This window comes from Polistes fuscatus, unplaced genomic scaffold (assembly GCF_010416935.1).
Source record: "Polistes fuscatus isolate 324 unplaced genomic scaffold, CU_Pfus_HIC Scaffold6, whole genome shotgun sequence".
In the NCBI taxonomy this organism is placed as follows: Eukaryota; Metazoa; Arthropoda; class Insecta; order Hymenoptera; family Vespidae; genus Polistes; species Polistes fuscatus.
Genome location: NW_025113140.1, coordinates 655,557 through 673,055, shown reverse-complemented (window position 1 = coordinate 673,055; position 17,499 = coordinate 655,557). Strand labels below are relative to the sequence as shown.

General features: G+C 34.8%; 1 protein-coding gene across 2 annotated transcripts in view; it reads left to right on the top strand.

Moving 5' to 3' along the window:
* The window catches only part of LOC122522807, a 224,813-nt gene that overhangs the window by 178,836 nt on the left and 28,478 nt on the right, over positions 1-17,499 (top strand). For both annotated transcript variants that reach the window (XM_043644076.1, XM_043644077.1), the window contains exon 13: positions 7,438-7,563. In XM_043644076.1, the coding sequence (XP_043500011.1) occupies positions 7,438-7,563 (126 nt within the window). The remainder of the gene's footprint in view (positions 1-7,437; positions 7,564-17,499) is intronic.

Sequence of the window (17,499 nt, the reverse complement as noted above, 5' to 3'; positions counted from 1 at the left end):
GACTTCTAATTCTGGATTTAATTTATCTCGTGGTGGTTCTTAGTTCCGCTATCATTGACCATGCTCGGAATTACGACGAGTATTATTAACGCCTAACCGTGATTTTCTTTTTTTTTTCTTTTTATTCTTTAATTAGATCGAGATATTTTCGCGTGGAGAAAAATTTGTGTTTTAATTTTGCGATCGGTGATCACAGTTTTTGAATTGAAATTGTATGAAATATTCAGGGCCGATGGATGATCGACAATGAAGAAATTTCGTGAAGATGATTCCGAGGAGAAACGCTTTTCCCTCATTTTGCGACGGTTCGAGCAAAAACCAAGGGGTCAACCACAATAAAGAAAAAAAGAAACGGTTAACAGAGTTAAAGGAGAAAACGAAAGAAATTGAATAAATGTGATAAAAATCGATCTGACTCGCTTTCGATTCTTCCTCTCCCATTGTCGTTGAATTCTATAGGGGAAGGAAAAAAAAATATCGATTCGATATATATTTTACGATGCGACAGACGAAAAACACAGGAACGGTTTCTCTGTAACAACTTATACAGTACAACTTACACGAAAGATTACAGGGAGTTCGTTCAGTATTATTAAAGCATTACGCAAAAAAGGACACTAGCAATGACGGCATTTATGGTACGGGTCTCGACCGTATGATTTACGCAGTTAGATGAGAGTAAATTTTAACGCCTGCCAGTTAATGTCCCCGCATTCCAACGTGACTACTATAATTTATCTTACATAACTTAAAACACCACGAAATGTCGCAGCACCGCATGCCGAGCGAACTTCCAATGAAAAAGAATACATGCGTGAATGCGCGTATAGAGTATGAAATTAATGCATCGGGGTTGGCCGGAAAGTTCTCTGCCGATATTTATTTAAATACGTGCATATACAAATATAGAAAGTGTTGCTTTTAAATCTGTCTTAGAGAAATCAACGCGAATTATTTACTTTATAATATAAAATCATATAAATATGTTTTCATTGCGTTATTATTTATAATTGCATGCATTCATTTAAACACCTGAATTATTAACTAATTTTTAATGCGACAAGAAGTTTTATCTTTGGCAGGAAGTAACGGGTTCTGTCGATCGAAAATCGAATCGGTAGAAACAACGATTAGATATCCGAAACATGCCGATAAGGTGGTAGGAAGGTTGTTACCTACTTGTAAGCCTCCATCGAAGTATTTTCTATTGTATTGTCGGTGGTACGTACTAGAAATAGGGTGTGTAATGGTCCTATTTATCTCTAGCAAAGTAGCTCCGATTAGAGAAAGAGAGATAGAAAGTAAAAAGACTATACAATTGCAGTTGCTTCTAAAATGGTTTCTATGCTAACGTCGATCATCGAATTAGAAAAATCAAATACGTACAACAATATAAAATAGTATTGAATAGATACAAAAGTTCTCATTTATAATCGAGACGAAAATTAATTTAATATTCGTGGAGACTTTTTAAAAATATATTGTAAAAGCAAAACAAGAAAATAACAATCAATTTTTAGAAAGATTAGAAACTGGGTATAAAATATAATATGTGTGAAATCGTTTGACTTTCGAATAAATATGTGAGTATATATATATATATTGTCTTTGCAGTTTGAACGGTGCAATGGGTCGAATTAAGTTTCACGTGAAAGAGAATCGATCGGTATTATCGATTATTCGGCTCGGTGAGTTAGTCTCACCGGGGAGACGCCATACTCGACTGTTAGATTTTATCGAACGACGAAAAGTCCGGCGTCCATAAATCTCAAGCTCGTCGTTGCACACGCTTGGCCAACTAACTCTCTTATGTTAGAGGACTATTGCGAACTGTGTTCTCTTTAAGCTTAGATATTTCTTACGGTACATCCTAGTCCCATGATGGCGCCTATCCTTTTGCTTCGCAACTAAAAGGGATCTTTTCCCGAGGACCTACCATTAACCTGCCATTGACCGATTGCGAACTGTCAATTTTGCGTGTAACTTGACAGCCTTTGCTTTCGTGTCATCCCTTCGATTCGATCTATCCGAGTTACTTTAAATAGCGATGGCTTTAATACCACCATTTGTTAACGATATAATTTCATTATTTTTAATGGAATAATGATGTACCAATTATTGATATTTCTTTTCATTATTTTTCAAGATTCAAATTATTTTCAATAAAAATCATATAAAATATTCTTTATAAAAATGAATTAAAGAGATGTGTGTTGGGAATTATTATACAAAAATACCACAACCGATTGAATTCGTATAAAATATTTTGATAACCGAAGAAGTCTGACGTGAAGGGTTTATTGGAATTCATTTCGATGGAGAGATAATTTTGTTGACGAGTATCGAGTTGTTCGTTTTGTGGGTTGTACGAACCCATCACTGTAAATTACCAATGGATGGGGATCTGTGCCTTTTGCGTACCGAGAAAGATCGTTCCGACGGTCCTCGTCCATTGATACACGTCATACGTAAAGACGCGTGACTGAGACGAGCGAAATGTACCTGAGAGTAAAAAAAGGCATGCACGTAAGTACATACGTCGGCTTGGAATTTGCTTGAAGAGACGAGTAATAGATCCTTCGCATCTTTTTCTTATTGTACGGGGATCAATTTCAAAAAGATATTTTTATTGCTTTTTTTTATAAATGACAGAAGCCAACCGGTTGGTCTAAAAGCATTACGATCAAATGAACAAAATTATATACGCTTTACAGAAATATTTTTAATATACGAATGATTAAATCTCGTATAAAACAAAGCATTACATCTATTTCCAAAAAGAAAAAGTTTGAATATTTATAGGATACGATAAAAAGAATAGAAAGGGGAAAAAGAAAGGGTAAGTCGGTAAAAATTGGTCAGAGGTGTATATCTGTATCGCCCTTTGAAAAGACAATAAACGTATGCATCTCGCAAACGGTAAAATCTCTCAGTTACGATAGAAAGTATCTTACGTACACCCACCCGATTGGCAGGGGCAAACTAACTTTGACCGATAGAGAATCGCGGTGGTGGTGGTGGTGGTGGTGGCTGAACGAGACTAAGAAAGGAGACAAAAAGATAAAAAAACAAAATAAAAAAATGAAAGAAAGAGAAAGAGAGTGTGGGCGAAGTAAACGCGCATCGACCGAGCCATTAATCCTAGCCCGTAGGCTAGTGGCGTAGACACGAGGCGAAACAAACCCCCTTGTCCGCGACCTATAGTGAGATGGTATCGACGATCGAGTGCGAAAAATCGACTCGGCCGATCAAATAAATCCCAGTCGAGTCGAACGAGCTCCAACTTCAGAGAGAATCTCCAAGCGCGCCGGGGACCGATTCTCTCTCGACGAAACGGCGCCACGAACGTCTCAGTTTCATTCTAACCTCTTTAAAACCCTTTTACAATCCTATCTTACAATACACTCCAACTGGACATCTCATTTCTAACATGTCACGATCTACTATTTCCTAGAAGATATCCTACCCCTCCCCTTCTTGATATATTCCTACGAAAAATTCATTTGTTTTATTTGTTTCTTTTTTTTTCCTCATCCCGATTCGTGCAACTTGCATGTAATTCGTTAACCTTTTATTCGATAGAAGAAAAAGGAAATTAAAATATGAATGAAAGTAACGTAATAAGAATTTTTGGGATGCCGAGATGTTCGATCGTATCTGTTTGATTGTCAAGTGGGGTGGTTTCCACTTGACGTAAAAGTGTCACGTGAAAGGGAGATGAGCCGCAACGATTCTCCTCTTACGCGAAGCGAAAATTCGGGTCTCGGCAGGTCTCGGAGCTAAGCGATCATGTTCCTGGTTCGACGTCCTTTCATTCTCGTCGGCGTTGTGAATGTGGAACGATAAAATGAGCCTCGTCCCAAAACTCAAACGAGGCGGCATCGTAAAACTGACGTTTCGGGGAAGATGCATCGTTACGAGGAAGAAGGAGTCTCTTTATCGATGAAATAAAAGTGACTCGATGAAACCGTACGATCGTATATACTTTGCTCACTTTAACGAATAATTCAGGCTATGATATTTATTTCTTTTTATTTGAGGTTATATGCGCGGCATACCAATCGCCATCTTTCATGAATTAGTACTCCATTTTACCACCACCGTGCAAAGTTGACTTAACCTGTTAAGATTTCACGTCTTAATAAATATAAAGTTAATTACTTAAAAAATGTAACAATTTAACTATGTAAAATAATAATAATATTGATAATCGAAATGTCTAATATATTTTTTTAAATAGTACTACTATACTCAAATGTGTATAATATCAAATGGCATTGCTGAAAGAAATATTTCTTCCTTTTTCAACATCTTTAGCTATCATAAAATAAATCCATGATTTATAACGCTTATCACTTCGTATATTAACTTTGATCGTAAACCGTAGATAGAGAGAGAGAGATGAAGAAAAAATATAAAATAAAATAATATAAATAAAGTAAAAAAAATATTGATCACAAAGATGAGATGACGTTTCCTCGTTACGTCATTCCTATACCGTTCTACGAAACGAATCTTTCATCGAGTTGAGACAGCGTTTTATACGCCCGGAGTGACGCTCGTCTGTAAAACATAGTCGTCGCCGTAGTTTTCCTCCTACTCCACCTCCTTCGCAACCAACCTTTTCCAACTCCTTAGAACGAAAGAGAGATGAGGATTCGCCCGGCGGGAGGCTCGTAAAGCGCGAGCAAGTCGGCTAGAAGTAGGTAAATTCGCGATTTACTGCTTTCTCAGAAAGTCCATTCTATCGGTGCCCTCGGCCGATCCCGCAATAATCGGACGTCTTACGTGTCCCATAAGCGCGATAAGATCGTTTTGCGAGTTGAGAAGTAAGGTAAGGAGAGGAAAGAGGATATAAGAAGAAGAAGAAGAAGAAGAAGAAGAAAAAGAAGAAGGAGGAGGAGGAAGGTTGTGGAGGCTAGGCGCGTGAGAAGATGCAGCACGCGGAAGCAGACGAGAGTGAACCATGAAAAGAGACAGATAGTTATAGATAAACAGAGAAACTGAATAACTATAAGTATCTAAGAAGGACAGAGAGAAAGAGAGAGAGAGAGAGAAACAATAATAGAAGAGAGAATAAGAGAGAGAGAAAAGATAATATGAAATACCGTAAGAGAGATAAGGAGAGAGAATATGAGAGAGAATATGAGAGAGTGAGAGAAAGAGAGATAGGAGGAAATGCTGTTGGTGTCACGAAGGAACCTAAATACTTGCTCGTCCGTTAGGCGTGCTTAGTCCTCTTCTACGTGCCGTGTAAACACGCTCCTCCGTGCAAAAGACGCACGCGCGGAGTAGGTGAGATAAAACGCAGGGTCACCACGTTCGTTGCGGGGTCACGACACCTTCTTCTTCTTCTCCTCCTTGCGTTTGCAATGGCGCACGGCACACTACTTATTCGCACCTGTACTCTCCTCTCTCGCGCGATATATACTCGGGTTCTCTATCTCCTTTTCTTTCTCGTTGTTCGTTTTATTTTCTTAAAGCTCTATACCAACGTGTTTGAGTTCTCTCTCTCTCTCTCTCTCTCTGGAGGTAGCTTAACACGGCCCAGTGACCCGTATAACCTACGCTCTGCTTATGATCGAAGAGATTTCTGTGTATCTCTGTATACGTGGTGTATCTTTCCCTTAACGGGATGCCTCGTTCTCTCAAACGATTCGCTTCCTTCTTCTACGAGACCTTCCTACGAAGGTCTTCCTTCTTCTTCTTCTTCTTCTTCATCTTCTTCTTCTTTTTGTTTATTCTTGTTGTTCGTGTTGCTCGTCTCTCTAGTCTCTTTCTATTCTCCTTTACTTCTTCTTTTTCTGCTCTTATAGCTTCTTTGCTAACGGAGCGATCAGAGCTAACGATACAGACGGCGATTTGATAGCGATCGAGCGTGATGACGGTAGGTAGGATAGTCCACGAGATAACTATGCTAAAAAGAGTTATTACATACATTCGAATTTGAACGATAATAAACATTTCTATCTGTAAACTAATCAAGTTTTTACAATTGTATTCATTTAATTATTCGTACAGTTAATTTATTTTTTTTCGGATAGATCTCGTTTGTCGCGTTTACTGATACCTAACTTTACTTACTCTCAATCTTGGAAATCATCTTACATTCATAATTGTGTGACTAAATTATTTACAATAAAAATTCTTTACAGCTTACATTTGATAATCTGTTTAGGATTGAATGAACTCGTCATTCGTTGATAACTGTTTTCATAGTAATTGAGAGACTGATTCGTTATCAATCAATACAATGATAGATACCTACTCGAGATTGTCCTATTATGTGCCAAGATAAACACTCGAGATTGTTCAATAATGTGTTATGATGTATACTCCAGATAGCTATATTGTCTAGGTAGACACTTCAGATTGTCCAATAATACGTAAAGATAAATACTTCAGATCGTTCAATAATGTGTCAAGATAAATATTACGAGTGTCCCACAATAACGTATAAATAAAGATACTTTAAAGTAAAAAATTAATTCAAAAATTTACCATGAGAATGACACCTATTATTTTTTTGACTCGTTCAAATATCAATGATCAAACTCTGCACGAGAACGTTTACTTAACTTCGCCTAGAATCTCAAACCCACGTATGGTAAATATAGATAAATGTAAAAGGCAAATGACGAATATTAAAAACGGAAATTCACGAATAAAAAGCAAACAAAATAGAGACCCTAAAGCAACTATTAAATTCCAATAAGGCTAATAAGGTTTCTGCTCGCGAAAATATGCAATAACTAGGTTAATATCCTAAAATAAATCAAAAACTAGATTCATACACCCAAACATTGTGAAACATTATTACAGTGTTACGACTTTTGCTGATATTCGATCGCAAACACGCGAACACTCGGCCCAGTGACCCGAATAACCCGTGGTTTGCTTATGATTCAAGCGGTTTCCATCTTACTCCTCTCCTTTCCTCTCAGATAAGCCCGAGGGCGAGGAGGCACCTTTTCGTTTGCACCGCTCGTTATTTCGCACGGCGACGTGGACGACGTTCGTGTCTTCTTGTCCTCTATCTCTTTCTCGTTTGCTCTCTCCCTCTCTCTCTCACTCTTTGGGTTAGCAGCTCCCGTTAATTATACGAACGAACATCTTGCTGGTTGCCGGGTCCCCCCTCCCCCCACAACAATGTCAGTAGGCCCTGATTTCGACGAGGAATCATTAATCACGTCGAACATGCCCATGGAAACGATCTAATTACCCGTTTTTGGACATACCTTTGAATCTTTTGTGCTTTGTTCCATTTAACTCTATTAGGGTTAACCATCCTATAAATATTTCTTATTTTGTATGGGAATACAAAGAAATAAATACAAAAAAATACATTTCAAGTGACCGGTACTTAAAATGACAACTCAAGTGGATTTTTTTCTAAACTCATATCAGTTAAATAAATTCAATCTGTTTGCTCGGCAGGTATTGTCGTGGCTCTGCAAAAAAGGTGAAGACGTATTGTCGAAACACGCACAACACTCAGCAACAACGCTCTCAGCAGCTCGTCATCACGAGAGGGAATTTGAAAAGTTTTACTTCACGTCGATGGTAAGTACCACCTATATACCTATATACCTAGCAACCAAGTAACCAACCAACCAACCTTTCGGTAATATCCCGCGAACTCAATCGTCCTGCGGCTCGTTAATGGAAACGAAAGGAGAGCCTTGGGGGCCTTTTGGTATTCGCCCTCCCTACTGAGAAAAGAGAAGAGAAGATTTCACTTTTTTCACGTCCCATTGAGCCGCTCGTCACGCTTCGATACGAAAGAAATTTCGCTGCTGAGCGAGATGCCGTGACGAGAGGGAGTAGAGAGAGCAGCGAACAAGGGGCGGGCCAGAAGAGAAGAGGGAGGATCCGCTTGCAATAACTTCGAAATAATAAAGGAATCCATTGTGTTGAGTAGGAGCAGCTTCCTTCCCCTATATTGCCAAGAATCACGCTGAGTTTGAGGGACTTTTCTTCTTTCTTGTTAGCCGTAGGCACTCATTGGGGGCGGAGAAAAAGAGAGGAAAAAAAACGAACAACAAAAAGACTCTCTTCGTAAGAATTTCTTTGAAATTTCCTCAGTGCAGTGGGGAAAAAGTATAAATTTCGAAAGAGATTGCGATTGAAAATAAATGGAAGAAATGTATTCTTGATTTACGAGAAAAGAGGAACATCGTTTATGCCTTGTATCTTGTTATAAGAAATTTTTAAGAGCAATATCAGTCATTGGAAGGTTGTTTTCTTCCCATGCAGTAATTCATTTTTTGTAGGTTAAATCTGTACTGCAGGAGACTGTATTACCGACTAATCTAATACAGATTAGAGTTCGGTCGGTAATAAGTTTCTTAATTGTACTTTCCCTTTGTCATATTTCGCAATAAAGAAATATTATCTCTCTCTCTCTCTCAATTTATTAAATAATAAAGTATTATATTTTATACATATATAATATACATATATATATATTTTTCATTTTATTGAAAACAAAAAAGGAACGAGTGAATTACGAAACCGATCGTCGATCGATTTTTACTCGATCGGTAAGTCGATCGTTCTATAAAGTGCTGCCGTCTATAAACACTTATACTCAAACGTAGTTAACTCTTTAAACTCTTTGGATAAAGTTGACTCGATGAAAATTGAAACGATCGGAAAGACTATAGTTACGTTAATGATAGCTATTATTTCTTTCTCTCGCGAATGTAAGCTAGTTAATCGAGCCTCACTGGAATCTCATCGATCTTTTGTAATAGCCCGATCGAATCGCGGCCATTAATTTAAAGAGTCCGATTCCGAGTAAAGTTCTGTAATTAGAGGCGTATACGTCGGAGAAACTTGCGGTAATCGCGATAGAGAGTAGTCGATTAACGCGTTTCGGATCCCAAAGCGAAACTTGCTTCTTTTTAACGACTAAAGTGGATACCAATGTCTCTTCTTATCAATAAATGGTACGACTCTGTGTCCGTTTCCTTTGTTCGATAAGATATCGGTAACGGTACGTACCGATATTCAACTATTTATCGCCATTTTGTATTTTCTCTTTGATCCTACACTCTTCTAACAACAATAAACATTTTTATTCCAGTTTTTCAAAACGATTTTTGCGATTTTGCAAAGGTCAGAACACTTTGTAAAATTCATTATTGTAAAGTATAAAGTATGTAAAAGTTTGTTCTATTAAATTAACGTCAGGAACAATAAATAGAAGCGTGTTGCATTTGATATTTTTACGATTTTCTAATAAGTAAATTATTATTACATATTGAAAACATTTTCATTCTTTATTTATTTAAGAACAGTAGATTAGTTGTAAAATTAAATACTAAATTGTATTTAAACGAAAATTTGTATTATCAATTATTACAAATGTAAATTCTATACTCATAAATAATTAATTCGAATAATAAATTACAAGAAAATACAATTTGATAATCCCCATTTTGAAGCAATAGATAGTATTACTCGATGAAACGTGAGAAATTCGTACAGAAATTACTTCTAAAACTCGCGCACATGCGAGAAAGGTATGTGAATACTTTGCCACAATAGAAACGGAAATTCCATTGGTAACTTTTTTTTCCCTTAGCATATAATCGAACTTTCTCCTGTTATCCATGCTTTTGCTCGACGAGTTAACGCTAACGTTATAGAGAAAAGTTGAGAGGAGGAAGAGATTCGTTATAGATTCTCGATCAACGTTTACAATCGTATCGAGCATCGTGTGTGTGTATGTATGTGAATGAATGAAATTTTAAAATTACTTCAATGGACAGTATTTCACGATAAATTTTAATTAATCAAGATTTCACTCACTTCGATTAAAGTCTTAACATTCTTTTTTAAATATTTTCCTTCATTTTATTTTCACATTTCACGGTTCATTACCTTGCTAATGTTATCATAATCGTTACACTATAATTTATGATCTGTGATACTACGATTATGATATGATATTACTCGTGTGCTGATTTTTTTCGTGTAATTATACGTTATGATCGTCAGCGAAGACAAAGTCAGAAATAAAACTTTCCTCAAATCTTCTGTTACATTTATTCTCGAATCTACTTCTTCCAAAAAAAGACACTTGTTTCTGTTTTACTGTTTTCTCTTTTTGTTTAAGAACGTCCGAGTCGTTTTCAGAAGCACATTAAAGTTAGGTAGATGTATATCCAAGTATGTACCTTGACCCAAATGTTACCTTACTGAGAAGAGAAGGACAATGTAAAAGAGATTGCATCCTTTAAAGTACAAAACGATGTTTACCATGTTGTTAAAACCGATCTCAGAAAATCATCGAGGTTTTGGTTTCACTGGGGAAACAGACGAGAGACGTTGATACGAGTGTAAGTACATGTTCGTTCTCCTAACCCAATTACTAGGACAAATGGTAATGGTAAGGAAATCGCGAGTTGAATAAGAACGAAGGTGTCGTTTGACTTTGTAGATGCCGAATACCCGGGCAACTTGGGATGACCGTAAAACGTACAGGAAATCACGCCTTGTCTTTGAAAGTTCGTACTACCTTCAAACTCGTGCGTTCTATAATACTATGTTCAAATATTTTTTACGAATATATACTGTTACAATATAAAGTATTTTTTATTTCTATTTAATAAAAAATTACTTTCGGTAGAGAAATGCTTTTTGAAATATTAACGATTACAAAAATTTATCATTTATATTAAATAATTTTCAATTGTAATTGCTGTAAAAAACAAAACACTCGTCATAGTTGGTTTCTCCTCATCCTAAAATTGGCAAAGGAAATAAACATTGCAAAACAAAGAAAAAATTAACAACGATCTTCGATAACAAAATTACGTTAACTAACTTTCGCTTACTTTTTATCTTGAAGAAGATCGTACTTACATTAATATTCTTTAAGAAAGGATAACAACAAATATATATGATTGCGTCCGGTTGCTGAGTTTCCTCGATGCCATCTCGCACCGTGTTTGGCGTGTGTCATGAATTGCGATCGGGAAATTATTTCAAAATCGCTTGCAAAATTATGACGAATCGTTCGATATGAGGTGGTTATGCTCGTTGACTAGCACACACGCGTACACGCGTATGTATGTATAAATTTAAAATTAAATAAAAAAAAAAACACATTAAAACATATAATAAAATCGAATAGAATATAGCAGAATTTATTTGACTTTTAGTCAAACATTGTATTATTTTTATGGGAATATCTATTAGGAATAGAAATGAATTTTCTACATCGTACAGTGATCACACGTTTGATCAAGAATATTTATTCATGGTGTGCGAAATGGCAGTTGTACGAAGAAGAAGAGTAGACTAATCCCGTGAACCCTCTATTTTATTAGACTCCTTCCCTTCGTTATATATTTTATCATAGTGGGACTAGCCAGTCACGTGAAAAGGTTTAATCGTCTAATCACGATCCACCCCACACATTACACCCACTTAACAGTCGATGGATTTATCCGGGCAAAAGGAAGATGTCACCCTTTTAACGAATGGAAACCATCTGTCGTGCCGTTGAGAATATTTAACACCTTCGAAGAATCAATTTTTAGATCTCGAAAGTTTTTCAATGATTTTACAAATCGGCGACTATTTCTTCGAGACTTTTTCGGATAATTTATTGTCCTTATTTTAAAACTACGAGATGAGGAAATTATATCTTGCAACACAAAGGAAGTGACGAAGTTAAACAATAATAAACATATTAAAAAGATGAAGAGGAGTAGCTTGGAATGCGACAAAACAAGAATAATCGATTCTAAAAATAATCTCGAAACCTGTGTGGACCCACCTAGAACTTTTACTCTACCTTTTTTTTTTTAATACTAAACAGGAAGTAGAAGGTAAAAGAGAAATAGAAATAGAAAAAGAAAAGGAAAGGGAGGCAAGGTCCGAGAACGAAGGTCGTTTTAGGGACGACAAGTCTTCTGAACGGTTGGGACCTCCTTCCTGTTCCACTAACGAGTCTCCTCCACCGGTAATAGTAGTTTTACGTTCTACTTCGAAGAGGCATCGATTAACCCACATATCTTGAAGCAAGATGCATCGAACCAGCTCGTCTTATCTCTCTCTCTCTCTCTCTCTCTTATCTTTATCTTTTACATTTTTTTTCCTTTCTTTTTCTTATTCTTTTCAAACACCTACACGCTAGCACGCTAACTATGCGTAACATTACATCCGTCTTCGTTGCACCTTCTTCTTCTTCTTCTTCTTATTCCTAGATATCTTTGCAAACGTAACATCAAGTGTGAACTCACATAGAAATTGCGTGTGCGATCGAACGTATAACACGATTGTTTCAACACGAACTTATACACCTCGTCGTTCGATCACTTAATTATCTATCTGTTATCAATCCGTATAAAATTCACATACACCTATAAATAAATATAAATAAATACCATTCAACATTAAATAATTGTATAAATCTGATTATAACCTTTTTGATAAAATTGAATGTTTAAATTGAAAAACGAAGTAGATATTATTGAATGAAAGAAACTCGGAACGGTTTGAGATGACGTAGACGTTGTGTAGTTCGATTCGTAATAACGATAAGACGATAAGATGAGACGAGGACAGGATATTTATCCGGTTGAGGTGTGTCCAAGATGGAATGTCATCTACCTGGGCGGACGTACGAACATAACACAAGCATTTTGTAAATGTGCCTTTAGAGTTAACAGTATCGGCATACTATCGTACTTGGGGAGTACATATACATACGTTCAAAATCACTATAAGCTAAATCTGAGGACGTACGCGCGTCCTGCATGAAAAATGAAGTGGGTTAGCCACACGATTTTAACATACGTACACGCATACGTACACTCATACATACTTGAAGTTACAAATATACAAACGTATCACCTTCGAAGAACTATATCGATGATCGTATAAAACGCGTGTACACGAGTCGCGTAGAAATGAGTGGAAAATGTAACTGTATATTTAAATCGTTTTGGGACGATGTCATTGTTTCGATCGAGTTCATACCGATTTCTTCGAAAAATTCCAATCGAAATTTTATGATAGTTTTATTATTGTCACATTTTCTAATCACACAATGTTTTGTGTGATCTCTGGGTAAAGTTCGAATTAGAATGGTCGATCGAACAATTGTATTTTTACGTTTCTAATTGTTGCTGATAAAAACTATAACATTCTGTATATTTATCAAATATAATCAGAAAATATATTTTAAATAAATGTATATATTATCTTTAATTATATTATCGTAACAGCATGAAAATATTTTAATGAGAAAACAAATACAATAAAAAGAAACGTGCTAACAAAGTTCTCGTCAAATGAAAAACGGATGTAATAAAAAGAAAAAGAAAAAGAGGAAAAATAAAAATAAAATTGAAAATTCAACTGTTAAAGATAAACACGAGTTTTCCTATGCATCCGCGATAATGTTAGAAAAATAGGGGCTCGCGTTACGCTCTTCTACACGCACTACTCTCTTCTTCGACAAAATTACCAACCTTCTAGCACGGATATTCTCCGTTAATGGAATAAAAACATGAACAGAGATTCTTCGTATTAATCGATTTTCTTACATATTCGTTTTAAAGAATATGTGAATTTTTGTTTTGACGATATACAGTAAACACAACGTTATTTATTCCAGAAGGTTGATTAGCCTTTAACAACGTAATCGAATGTCCGTGTAACGAATATGTAATTTATATTGGATTATACATTTATATAATTGTTACAATGGCATAGTTTCGATGAAAGTGCCTTGTTACTCGCTCTTTGATCGCACGAGATTCTAAAGCTAATTCTAAACACCTTATTAACCGATTCAGGTGTACCACAGATTTCCTTTATATTTTGTTCTTCTTTTTTCTTTTTTAATTTATTAAACCTCTATAACATCATGTAACTTTCAAATCATACACCGATGTTTTTTTTGTTCCAACAAGAAATTGTCGGTTCATAATGTATAAGTTAGGTTTTTACTCAATACAGGTTCTAATTAGCAAGCATGAACCTTTGAATAAGTAATACTAGCATAAGCTATATTTTATAGAATAATATGCTATATTTAGTATACTGTAACTAAATTATAAGTAAGGTATATTAGTACAGTATAGTATATTCTATGTATGCATAACTTTTCAGCTACTATAAGTATAATTTATTAATACAACATGGCCAATAAGTATACCTTAAATATTATATAACATAATTTGTTCAAAGATTATTATTTTTTAACATATTTGAAAATATGTTTAAATGACACTAATTTACATTTTAGAGTTCAGAAAAAATGATTAGAAAAAAATCTATGCAACACAGACATCTTAAACGCTACTTTCTTATATATTTTTTTTTCTTTTTTTCTTCTTCGTCGTTGTTCCATGACTTTTCCATAGAAAATGGATTCCGATAAGAACACATTTTTTTGCTATCTACACCCATTAAGAAGATACAACACTTGTTCGTTCTCCTTTTTCGTAACTCGCCCGTATACATCAACACTTTCTGATTTACACTGTTCCTTCGTTCTCTTTCTATATTTTTTTTTATTTTTCATAAACGTGTGAGAAAAAGAAATTATAAAAAGAATAATAATATTTAATGGGTTTTATTCAGTGTTTTGCTCTTGCGCAGTTTTCATCATCTTTTTTCTTCCTGATTATTTAATATCCTGTCAAAAGTATCAATACAATGGTTTAATTGTTTAAAACAATTTTTTGATCTCTCTTAAAAATTATTTAATAATTAGATTGCATTTTTTATATAAGATCTAGTTATTAGAAATAAAAAAGTAAAATAAAATTCCAATTCTCGTAACAATGATATGATAGGATTTCGTTGGACAGTTCTCGTTGGTTGGCCTTGAAATACCTGCGAGCTTCTCACATTCTTGCGGTTGTATCACTCCCATGATCGATTCAAGGGCAGGACGAGTTTGAAGCCTGTCCTGCATAAGGTTTTTTTTCTCTTACTTTTACTTTATATATATATACATACACATTTATATGTATATAAATCTTTTTCTTTTTTTCTTTTTATTCAAATACGTGAGAATAAAACGTGTGTCCGTGAACAGTAGGTCGATACAATCGTATAATCGCAAAGGAAAAACTTGTTGAACGTAACGGTAACGTTTATCTATAATTGTGATTGTTGGAATGCTATGTCATTCGATTATGAGACCACCATATGTATATATATGTGTGTGAAACTTGATACACATATTAAGTTGACCAATAAGTAATATAAGATTTGTGAGTAGAAGATATAGTATTTATTTATTCGAATAAAAAATTTTTTAATAGATATAAGTACACTAAAAAACTATTACAAATTTGGAAAATGATTTATTAGAGGTATCCGAGTATATAAAATAATATAAATAATATTAATATGATTATCAGCGATCGGATTCGCATAATTTAACTATCATTTAAAAATATGTATGAAAATTCGTGAAATTATTGGAACACGCCTGAATCGAAAGATATCGTGAGATAATCTAAAAAGAGTACAGGACTATGTCGTTAAAGGTATCATCAGGTATACTAAATTATACGTCTACGTTGAAAAATACTGACCTGCCTTATCAATATCCCTCTTTTAGTACTATAATTTCGTATGGAGCGAAGCAAATAGATGGTTTTTCACGAAACGTTTAATTTAGAGATCAGAGATTCATTCGTTCTCGTTCAACATCACTAAATGTTCTCTTTTATCGTACTTTTAAATCGTTCGGAAGATTTATCTAAATAAATTTCCAACGATGTACATTTAATCATCCAAATGAATAATTATTATTTTTTATAAAATTTATTTATTCGCACTCGAGAACCGTTTCTTACGATTGTACGTTTATTTTATCGATATAAAATGAATCGATTAATTAAAAAAGTATAAATTAAAATAAATCAAACGAAAAAGGAATGATTATGAAATCATCCAAACCATAAATTTAAAATGTAAATAATAATTTAAGTCAATATATACCAACAAATTTAATTAAATATTTAAATTCCATACCACACCGTATACTCTCTATGTCAAACAAATATTTTAATCCGCAATTCCAACCCATAAGAATAGAATAGGGTGAAGGGTTGCTAGTACCGAGAAGTTTTATCGTAAAATCACGTGGTAGAACGAACGAACGACCGAGCCATGTTGTGTAATTAATAAAATTCAACTCGCACGTGCACGAACGACGATCCGAGAGGAGGGAAAATGCAATCAGAGAGAAAGAGAAAGAGAGAGAGAGAAGCAGCACGTGCAAAAATCAATTGAAGTGTCGTACGTTCGAGTGCACAGAGAACGAACTCAGCAAGCTTTTGTCCTCGAGTTTGTGAGTTCAGTTCATCGATCGTAGTCTACGAATGAACCTCAAAGCATTTACTAACGCGAATATCGAGTTTATACGAGTACACAAAATCTCACAAAAGATCAAAGATAATTTTTGGAATTTGTTGTGTGGTTGTTGTTCGTAAAAAAAAATAAGAAAAATATCTTTTAAAATGCGTCCGAGTAATCGATCTAATCAAGAGTTTGATTATTATTTGCTAGTGAGTCGTGATCCGAGATTGTATCGATATGATGTATGGTAACCAATTAGAAATTAATTAAAGTGAAAGATAGAAGCAGAACTCAACCCTATATACGATTATTTGTAATTTTATTTAATTTTATTAATATTATTTATTTATTAGATATAAAGTATTAAATGAATACCCAAAATTACTTATCACCTAATTTTTGGGCCATATAACTAACTGTTAATTGATCCAGTTACCTGTACCTTATTTGCTAATTGTACGTACGAGTGTTATACTTATTACTGTATATATAATTATACTAATACGAATTATATTCACAAATTGAGATTATATTAGAATCTTTAACGAACCACCTATCTAATTTTCCTCCGCGAAATTATATTTACCGTTTAATTCGCATAAAATAAGATTTTTTTTTAAGGTAAAATTATAAAACGAGGATGCGGATGCTGAGTATAATTTTGTAGAAAAAGTCTATCGATAATGATTTCTTAATGTGGACATGAATTCCTAATGCGTATTCGCAAAGATGTGAAATCTTTTTTCCTTCTCCCCTCCTCCTCCCTCACCCCGGATACGATAAACCGCGGAAACCGTGTAGAAGAAAATCTTGTTCGACATTTTATCGACGTAGTTCGCACAAAGCCAAACCAGTCCCATTAACCAAGCAGCAACACGCGGGAGACTTTCCAGCGTATTCTTTTCGAAACTTTCGATCGATTGCGAGCGACCATCTGGTGTGTTCAGCTTCGGGATACATCGACATCGTGCGATAGGTCATTGACGGAAATGAGAATCTTCGAAGGAATAATTGAAAAATAAATCTCTAATAAGAGAAATATACGAACAAATTTCTATGACAAATTAAATCCATTAAGCTTTTGGTATTTAGGATTGATTCACTCGTTATGTTATATACAAAAATGAAATGTTAAATATTTCGAATGAAATACATCGT